At 41.0% G+C, this 10724-nt stretch overlaps 1 protein-coding gene across 3 annotated transcripts in view; it reads right to left on the minus strand.

Moving 5' to 3' along the window:
• HECW2 (HECT, C2 and WW domain containing E3 ubiquitin protein ligase 2) overlaps positions 1–10724 on the minus strand; it is a 111782-nt gene that overhangs the window by 85610 nt on the left and 15448 nt on the right. The window contains exon 1 of one of the 3 annotated variants that reach the window (XM_042822156.1): positions 915–1243. The exons of the other annotated variants lie outside the window; for them this stretch is intronic. Within the exon in view, the coding sequence (XP_042678090.1) occupies positions 915–954 (40 nt within the window). The 5' untranslated portion in view covers positions 955–1243. Of the gene's footprint in view, positions 1–914; positions 1244–10724 lie in introns of those variants that run through there. 3 annotated transcript variants of the gene reach the window in all.

Genomic DNA, 10724 nt, shown 5'->3' on the forward strand with positions numbered 1-10724 from the left:
TAATTCTAAACATTATTTCTCTTGTCAGATATTCTCTTACTGTGTCCAGTATGGGAGCTGCAGGCTTATGGATAGAAAGACTAAGTATAGTTTTGTCTTAAGCTGAGATTCACTGATACCAGTTTCTCTCTTAAACATAATGTTTTAAATTATCAGCCATTAGCTATTTTACTATATCTATCTAATATATATCTCTATCAGCCTCTAAAAGTAACAGGATTGTAGTTAACCTGCACTGGAGAATAATTCTGAACTGAATTTCGAGCCAAGCATCGGGACATTTCTATGATGGCACTTTCTGTGTAAAACAGAAGCCTGATTTAGATGCATGTTACTGCATGACTTCCAAAATCTGAACCCTGCTGCCACTAAGTGCACTCCACTTTTTGTTGTGAGCAGATGGTTCCACGCGTGAGCAAGGAATAAAACAGACAGTCAAAAAAATGTAAAGCTAACAATGCTGTAACAGAGAGTACTGTGTATGTTAAGCAACTGATTGAGTACAAGTTTACAACACTAGATTTTGTGCAATATTTTCACTTTGGCACTCTCTAATTATTTCAGTGGACACATTTAAAGAAGAAGAAAAGTTTGTATCACCTGAGGCCTCACTCCCTTTCTGTAAAGTCAGTAAGCAAATTAGCACTTGCAAGCAGGGTATTTGTTGCAAACCATTATTAGAATAAATCACGTTTTAGCAACCCATTTAAAATACAGTTACTGTCCCATGACCAAATGTTAACTCCATGTATACAGCTTTTAGTCTGCAATATTCATTTAAGTCCCTGTGTCAGACAGCCAACAACTGACAGGCTTTCTACAGGAACCAGACGATTTTTCAGAGAAGACAGCACTAGTGTATGCAACACAATGATGAAATTAGATCAATACTTTGAAGCACCTTCTAGCCTTACCTGGCCGTTCCAAAGGGTACCTGAGGATCCTAAACTGCATTCCTCCATATGAATCCAATTAACAAACTGGAGAATTAAAAAAGATCGGTGGATCCTAAAAGCCACACTCGTTTCCAATCACAAACAATATTTTCTACAGAATTTGCCTTTTGGGGCCAGGTTGTGCAGCTCGGCTCTGGACACTTCAGCTCTGCATTAACACTGATGCACAGTCACTGCTTCTCAGGCTGCTTCTCTGCTCTCTCTTCCTCCCCCGTCATTTTAAGGAGAGGATTTCAGAAGAATGGCTGCAAACTCCCAGGCAGTTTCTAGCAGTTACACGCAACTGCCTGCATCTTCTCCTTTAATCAAGGGTTTATCTGGGTTCAAATAGCCAATGTTAGAATGCGTCAAGTATTATGTCCTTCCAGCAAAGCTATTTGTAGCCACTCCCATCCGGAGGGTACAGGAAGCAAAAACCCCATCCTCCCGGCACTTCCTTCCTTGCCTTTTCCATGGGAGGTTACCAAAGCACAGACTACAGCCCATCCAACGGGGAGAGGCGACAACAAGGCTGGCATCGTGACGAAAGCAGCAGGAGCCCACAGAAGTGCAGGTCTGCATTTACTTGGTACTTCACTTGCCCTACAATCCAGGTATTTTTGAGAAGAGCAGACTGCTTGTGACAGCAGCTGGGGTGAAGCTACCCTCAGCCCAGGATAACTGCCCACTGAGCACTCTGAGCAGGAAGACAAGCAGGTGGCCAAGCACCACCATTCCTGCTTCTCCTCTTGCAGGCTGGTAGACGCCACAGGGCTGGGACAAGGCTCCCCTGTGCCAGATACTCCAACTGCCCCAACCTTCCTTCCTGGTGGATGCCAGCAGCTCCTTCTGTTCACAGCAAGGACACAGACTGGGCCAAAGCAGCCCCAGTACCACACTAACAGACAGGGCATTTTAAGGCCATTTTAGAAGTAGGGTTCAAACACTGTAGCAGACGCCCAGATGTCTGGAGACAGAGCCCTTTTCAGCATTTTGTGCAATAAGATGTTTATGGAGCACTATGTTAAAGCTCTCAAGCAAATTTCATTTTTCCCAAGTGGAAACTGGGCAACCAAAAACACAGCAAGAAAAATAACACATGAACACTTCTGCTCAGCTTGAAGACTTTCCAACAAATGTTTCCAGCCCCAGAAATTAAGACAGACTTTGTGCTAATACAGAACTGAAAGCTGCTCTCATATTTTGTGTTCCTGTGAGCACCTCAAGGGAACAAAAGGGGAGAGAACACCAGAAGCAGACTATTGCAAAAGAAATTTACAACTGTTGCAGACTCAGCGGCTGCAAAGCTTCAAACACCCACAAAGCAACCCCCCAAAAAGGCGAGAGGAGGGAAGCCCTTGGGCAATCCAGTTGCATCTCGTTGAGTGTCCCCCATGACTGCATTTACACCAAACATATTACACTGCTGACAGTTATTGCACTGCACCAGCAAGAGCAATTCTTCACTTTTTACCAGTGACTGACAGGACAGTGAGAGACGAGCTGTATTCCCCACACATCTCCCTCCAAGCTAGAAGCTGAGCACAAGACAAAATTGTAACATGTTCTGCATCCAAATACTGTACAACCAACTGAAACTTCTTGCTATTCAAATTTAAATTGACAGAGTAGTAAGCAATGATCCTTGCTCCCATTTTCATAGTCTTTATCCTAAGACCCTAAAACAGATCATTTCCTAGTTTTTCTAGCATTATATGTATGATTTCCCTCCTTATGTTCATGAGAAACACTTCAGCTCTAAAGATCAGAGCAGCTTCATGCACCCACACGGAATGTGATATTTGAAGGCACAGAAGCAACTCAAATGCTTAATTAACCACAATGCCAGTAAAAAGAAAGACACTGAAAGAAATCTGCAAGTTTTCAGACACACCACGGAGTACAACGGCAAGAATAAAGTGCAGTTTCACTCCTCTGTATTCAAAGTAAAGACATAATTTAAATTCAAAGTGTTCAAAGACAAAAATAGATCCTTTCACCCATCTCCTTGGCAAAAATTCAAAAGCATAACAATAGGAAGGAAATGACCTCAAGTTTAATCTCTTTCCTGAAAATCATACTAATCCTCTTCCACGAAGTGAGGAACATTCCATTCTTGCCGTGCTTCAGGTGTTGGTTTCAATACACGTGCAAGGCCCACATCCCCAGTGCTCCCCCCATGCTGTGGGTTCCTGAACAGCCCCAGCCATAGCTGGAAGCCCAACCCCATGCAGCTCTTGCATGCAGTGCTCGGGTCGTCTCTAACTATAACCACACAGACATGGAGCCACAGGGAGAGGGAATGTCACACCCTGCTAAAAAGACCGTGCATTCCCTGTAACATATAACTATTCTTGTGAAGGAAACGGGGAATAGAGGCTACCTAAAGCACAAAGGAACAAGCAGTAGGGAGAAAAAAAGAAAGTATGAGTTAACACTTGAAAAAGAGGATGCATTTCAGGAAAGACAATGTTGTCAGCATCACATGGATCAGCTAAGAAAGTGCACTGTCCCCCTAACCATGCAATTAGTCACTCTGCTTGGCTTCATGCAGACCTGGGTCTTATCTCCCCAGTAAATCTATCTTCACAATGACCTTACCCCTTCTCAATACGCTTCTCTCTCTGATAAACACAGTTTATCACCACATCCCCAAATACATCCCCTGTACTCCCACAACCCAGCAGCCTGAAGAGAAGCGACATCCACTCCTCTGTGTGCAAAAATACAACATTTCTTGTTCAGTAGGTGTTTGATTGCATCTTTCTCTTTCTAGTCACAGATGTAAAAACTTAGGTCCTTTCTTTTTCCTGGTTTGCTATTTAACAGCTCCTGTGTCAAGGCAAAGTGAATTACAACACACAAAGTAAAGGTGATTACCACCTGGTTTTACTGGTAAAAACCTAACAAAGTAAACCTAACGAAAAGGAAAAACTATGTGTACAACTCTCCTGAGGGCCTGGTAGGCTGGGTTAAAAGTATTTAGCAAAGCTAGAAACACAAGCCATGTGTTAAATAGCCATAAAATTCATTAGTGTGCTATATGATGTCAAAGATGACTTCAAAAAAAATCTAAACTTTCATTTCTGTGTCATATTCAATCTGCCTGTCTAGGTTTATTGTGGAATGTTTTCCATCATTTTCCCTCTTGACTACAGCCATACAGCCATTAGATAAGCATCTTGTTTGCTGACAGCACACGAGCTGCTGAGCTTGCTAGAGCTGCACGCAGAAGAGGATTGCAGTTCTTTGGGAATAAAGGGCAAGCACACTTATCTGCAACCACATAACTCCTCACAAGTCTTTGCCAGAAAAGCTAGAAAATATAATAAAGTATTCCTAATGTGGAAGACATACCAGCAAAGCTGTGCTTTTGTCAACACTTCCCATCCTGACCTCAGATAAATTTTGTTGGTAGATAAACACTACCAACAAAAGCACAATTTTGCTAGCACAGCTGCATTTACACAGAGGGCTTTCTCTGGCGTGACTGGGTTTGTACAGTATTCAAGCCATCTCACAGCCAGAGAAAGAAATGAGAGGTCATTTATCTCATGGTCTTCACATTGGTCTTTATGGTCAAGCAGTTTGTGCTCATGTATGCAAGTACCCAACTGAGAAGGATACCAGAACTGCTGGTTGTTGGTGGGTTTTTTTTGCTTTGGTTTTTTGTTGTTGCTGTTGTTGGTTGGTTAGTTGAATTTGATTTTGATTTACTTTGCTTTTTTCCTGATAAAACATTTCCAAAATGGAAACAGTAAAACCACTTTAGGAAAGCCCAGCTAGTTGTGGCAGCTGGTCACTGTGGTCAGCAGTCCCCATCTTCCACCTCCTTCACAGCCCCTAATTGGGCTCTGTCGTAAGATCATTATTAGCAGCCACTCAGTGGCAGAGATTCTGAGACATGTCACTTCTCTTCCCCCTACTCTCCCTTCCCCATGAATTCAAATCCCAGGGCTGTCCTGTCTGAAGCACCTCAGCTGTGAGCCACAGGTGACAATGGGGACCTCAATGGGATGATCACTGCTTTAAGGAGCTACACACAGCCTGAGACCAGTGTGTGCTGGAGTGCCAAGTTGGCCACCAGATCTTGCTCTGGGGAAAGGATCTTCCCTCTGAACAGGGGAGCACTTAGCAACACCTTCACCTTACCTACAAATCCAGAAGCATCACCTCCAAGGGCAGTCCTGGCCACACAGGGAGAATCCAGCCACAACATGACCTCAGGTGTTCACACCAACAACAACCAGGTGAAGTTCTCTGACAAACAGCACACATTTCAGGTTTCTGAGAACTGCAATATTTGGGGCAGGCAAAGTTTGGGCAGCACTGAGCAGTCTGTGGTAGGGGAAATCACACTGATTCACCAATGATGTAACCACCTCTTCAGGGTTTAATTTTGATAAAATGTTCATGTGGAAAACAAATGAGTTCGTAGCTAACTTTTAACATAATGCAATCCACATGTTGTTCTTCTGGTACCAACTCACATGTAAAAAGAGGTTTTCTTTGCAGAACCATCAAGCAAATGCAACTGCCATAACAGAGAGGCCTTAAAATAGAGTCAGAATGACTGTTCTCCTTTCACTTTTTTTGTTTGCAAATCTAAAAATAAAATTCCATTTTGAATCACTGTGAAACATACATCTGCCCTGTAAAAGTCACACACATCACTGAAATGCACGTGTTTAGAAAGCACAGGAGATCTCAAAAGAGACTACAAAACAAATGGATGTTATTTTTTATAAGTACTTTGTAACTGCTCTAAGTCTTTTTTGTTGCTGTTGGTCTGTTTCTATTTCTGAAATTTTTAGATCAGATACCAGAAAACAATTGTTTGGCAATCGTTCACCAAAACTCACTGAAACCGATGCCTTAGCATCAACCTTTTTCCCAGATTACACTTTGCAACTTGCTCCATGTTGCATCTATACTGTCTGCATGAAGCAAAGTATATTAATTACCAGCACAGTTGTTGTTATGGATTCGCAGGGTCACCCACAATATCTTCTATTTTCTATCTTTCCTTTTTGTTCTTCCTTCTGTTTCCATTTTCTTTCTGCTCATACAGTAGAACCAACTACCCCTCTTTGGAAGGGACCTATCTTGAAACAAGTATCAAACCTATTACTGCGTATAAAATAAACTATTAATCTTTTTGCCCTAATTAGCAGGAGCCACCCTAGTTCTAATTAACAGAAGTCATCCCAATTCCCATGCCCTACAATTTAATAATGACGTGAGTAATTTAAAAGCTCACCTCAAATTTGCAATTTTTTTAATAAGCAATGTGCTTATTTCCTTCTTTCATCTTCATCAAACTGAAATTACAATTTATTGCTAGAAACTATATTTTATTAACGGGTTAATAAACTTCCAAACTGCAACAAAACAAGGACTAGATACTGATCACTATCATCAACAATAATTTTACAAATCCCACTGTACTTTACTCAAGGTGTAGCAAAATTTTCAATTTCTGCAATAATATTCTGTAAAACACAATCTGAATTCTCTTTTAAAATTATCCACTAATATGTTCTGATGTTGTTTTTGGGTTTTTTTCCCCAGTCATATTCCAAGCTACATTTACATTTTAGCAAGTGTCCAGAGGAGGTCCACTAAGATGATCAGAGGGTTGGAGCACCTCTCCTACGAGGAAAGGTTGAAGGAACTGGGCTTGTTTTACTTGGAGAAGAGAAGGCTCAATGGAGACTCACTGTGGCCTTCCAGTACTTGAAGGAGCATATAAACAGCAGGGGGAGTGGCTGTGTAGATGGATTGATAGTGATAGGACAAGGGGAAATGGTTTCTAACTAGGACGGGAGATTTAGGTTAGATATTGGGAGGAAGTTTTTCACACAGAGGGTGGTGACGCACTGGAACAGGTTGCCCAGGGAGGTTATGGATGTCCCATCCCTGGAGGCTTTCAAAGGCCGGGCTGGATGTGGCTCTGGGCAGCCTGGTCTAGTGGTAAGCAACCCTCTCCACGGCAGGGGGGTTGAAACTAGATGATCTTAGAGGTCCTTTTCAACCCAACCGAGTATGATTCCATGATTCTATGAAGCGTGAGCAATCACTCACGCAGCACTAAAGCTGAGCTCAGCCACTGCAGGTTGGGACTTTGCATGTGCAACACCTTGATCGATTGGGCTCTCCAGGTACTGCTGGAATACAAGCACCAACCAATCCTAAACAGCTACATCTAAAAAGTAACCTCAGTGGTTTTTGCCCCTCAAAATAAAGGAATTCAACAACATAGCGGCCATGCCATCAGCAGGAGCTTGGATTTCTAATCATGAACTTCAATAGAAGATTCTCTGACGCAAGTAATTCCTTACATACATATAATAGTTCCAAATGAATTCTGGAGAAAAAAAGTTTCATTGTACACATGCAAACTGCAAGCAAACCAAAAGGCTACGTTGGGTAGACTTATTTCTTTTCTAGAACAACTCAGAAGAAAATAGAGGAGATGAGAGGTAGTATTACTTCTTAAACACTCCTGCAGGCACAAGGCATTCTAATGAGCTGAACTGCTCTCAAGCACTCTCAGCTGTGTAATGGGAAGGAATTGCTCCCTTGCCAGATGGCTTGCTCTGCTGATGGCCATCAAAGAGAAAGAAGACGATCACAAAATAGGCTTAGCTGATTGAACTGTTCATGCCCTGCACTAGCTTTTCACCTGCACCTTTTTGTGCAGGTGAAATTTTCAACTATAATCAGTGAAAGAAATAAATAATAAAAAAAAAAAAAAAAAAAAAAAAAACACTCTTCATTAGCAAGAGTGTAACATTCAGAGCACAAAACATTCTGAACTACAGAGCCAGCGTCACCAAAGAGCTGACCCAGCTTTTGCACATGATGATCCATCAGCAGATTTTATGGCCAGCTTGTTGGTCATTTCATTTTGCTACTGACAATAAATCCCTCCTCTAGGTTTCCCAAAGCTCCATTTTTTTTCTTGAAATGAATCAGCAAGGGGGAAAGTCAGTGCCAGGCGCTCTTTAAGGATCTTGAAGAAACTAATTTAGCCTCTCCATCACTCCTGCAGTTTCAGCCTTTGTTTCACTTGGTGTTTATTTAACCTTGATGCTACTTTTTTTATTATTATTTATTGCCTAGGGGGAAAGGACTAAAACAAGAAGCCCTGCACGTGGAACTCCCACAGAAATGCAAAGGAAAAAGAAAAGAGCTGTCCCATGAATACTGAGCACACCTATGGATCCAAGAAATCAGCGAAAGTCTGCCTCCTGTATCCACATCTTCATCAGCTTCACTTTTGACTGTTCTGGATTATTGCTTGCAGTTTCAGATGTTGTCCAATCAATATTCTTCTTCACCTATTCCAGTCTCTGGACACTCATGGCATCAGTCAGCATTTCGATCTCCACATTTGAGTCCTTCCCCATATCTAATACAGAAACATTTCTTAAAATGCTTTTATTCCTTGCCAGTCCCAAGTATTCTCAGTACCTTTTAGAAATCCTCCTTGTTCCCAAATTGTCAATAAAATATGTCTCTGCAATACACATCAAACAGTCTTGTGGGATTTAATATTCACTTAGCAGCTGTTATTATTTTATTATTTTAGGTTTACCTTTAATATTATGAGCTGCTTAAGCATCAGTGCAAACTATCCCATTGTTATCTTTGACAGTACTCGTTTCCAAGGGAATTTTTTAGAAATCCAGAATACAGAAAAATATTTTTGAATATTCTTGTGTCATTTTTCAACCTTCCAGCCATTTAAGCTGCAGTAAAACCCCCTAATAAAACAGAGAAACAACCCAAGAATATGGGTTCAAATTCAAGATAGAAACAGGCACCAATGCTTCTCCCTCTTGCCTTTATTAGAGTGAAGTCATTAGCTATGATACAGGGGACACCTCTGTGCAAGCAATTTCTTCTTCCCTTTTTACAAACCACAAAACATCTAGCTTAAGTAAACAGTAATGCACTATTATTTTATTTATATGTGTGTATGTTTGCTAAGGCATCCAAAGAGCTGATAAGCAATGCTGTAGAAAACCCACAGAGGAATAATAACGGATCAGCATAAAGACAGCACATCCATGCAAACAGTGCGCAAAGGAAGCCCGTTCAATCACTCTTTTTCACTGCTTTCTCACAATTACCAGTTATTTTCCTGCCCTGTACTTTCCATCTCCTCCTCACTGCCTCTTCATGGCAAGATTTACTGGGAGTTTCTCTGTCTCTTTCAGACGTTGTGTTGAGGGACACGGTTTAGTGAGAACTACTGGTGATAGGCGGACGGTTGGACTGGATGGTCTTGTAGGTCTTTTTCAACCTTGGTGATTTTATGATTATGTGATCACATAGGTTTTCTATTACTGGAAAACTCTTTCAGGCCTTTCATCTCAATTTTTATTCTAAAAAATCCTTAGTTCTGAATTGGCATAAAAGTAGACCTGAACAGTGGAATTTTTTAGAAATTATTGAGGTTATAGCTATTATTTGCCTTCAAATGTGCTAAGATGCTCTACTGTATTCCATATAAGTGGTATTCTATATTCTTAGCTCTGACAGGACTCCTCCTGGAGCCTGCTTCCCACTTCTAATGTGAAGGCTCAGTTTAGATTTGATATAGCTATTAATAACTAGCAGAATTCTTATATTTGGTAATACAAGTTAATTATGAGGCCCAGCAAAGCTATAATAAGTCAAATGTCATTTTTAAGCATTTGCTACTAACGTACGCCTGAAGTACAGTATTTTAAACCTTCTCAGTGATATTCAGGTACACTATATTCCATTACTGATAGATGACAACAAACAGCACTACTCAAACATCCAAGAAGCAAATATCCAAGAAGCAAGCAAGCAATATACCAATATTTAAAGAAAACAAAGAGAGAAAAAAGAAAATAGAGAAAGAAGCCTATGGCTCTATAAGTAGATTTAAATGTTTTCTCAAAAAAAAAAAAAAAAAAGTAATAATAATAATAACTTTCAGATCAGTTACATAAACTCAGTAATCCTAACCCTGCTGACAGAATTTGCAAACTGAGTCCCTGGGACACAATTTTCAACTGAGCTCTGATTTTTTTCTGTACTTTTGTGTATACCATGTGCAATTGATTACATGCAAATACAGACTAGTCCCACTCAATTTGCCCCACTGTTGGATTTAGTGTTAGCAGGCTGACACAGCAGAATTTAATAGCACAATTAAGGAAACACTGTAGACACCAGAAGTCGGCTTTTTTGGATGAGCGTATGACTGAAGTTTGACCTAGTTCACTTCATAGAAGCACAACATGTTTTTTTCTCATTCCTTTCCACCAAAGAATATAGCATGGTTACACATTGTATTAATATTCAAGCAGACACAGGATAACCCAGGAATAGTTCAGGGAGCAGCACATTCTAAATTTGCAGATACACTTTCAAAGACACTATTTTTGCAAAGTACACAGGCACGGGAAATCTAATTTGTTCTCTTCTGCCTCAGTGCCTACAGATCTGCCACATCCCTGGCCTGATTCAGGTCCCTTGGCCTGGAGCCTGCGGCTTGTTTACTTGGCAGAAACTCACACGTTTCTGTCGGTTCTTTGCTGAGGACACCAAAGATGTTTTGCCACAACATGCCTGACAGTTTCTCATTAAGGACAGGAGGTAGCTGCAGCCACCTCATTTTGCTCATTTTTACCACCACACTCTGGATATAATCCCTTGTGCCCTGACCTAGAGCTGCAAGCAGGTAAAATGCAGACACACAGAATCACAGAATCACAGAATCACAGAATCACAGAATCACAGAATCAC

The sequence above is a fragment of the Centrocercus urophasianus genome, unplaced genomic scaffold (assembly GCF_019232065.1).
Source record: "Centrocercus urophasianus isolate 14NV4802_14NV808 unplaced genomic scaffold, USGS_Curo_1.0 seq_20, whole genome shotgun sequence".
Lineage (NCBI taxonomy): Eukaryota > Metazoa > Chordata > Aves > Galliformes > Phasianidae > Centrocercus > Centrocercus urophasianus.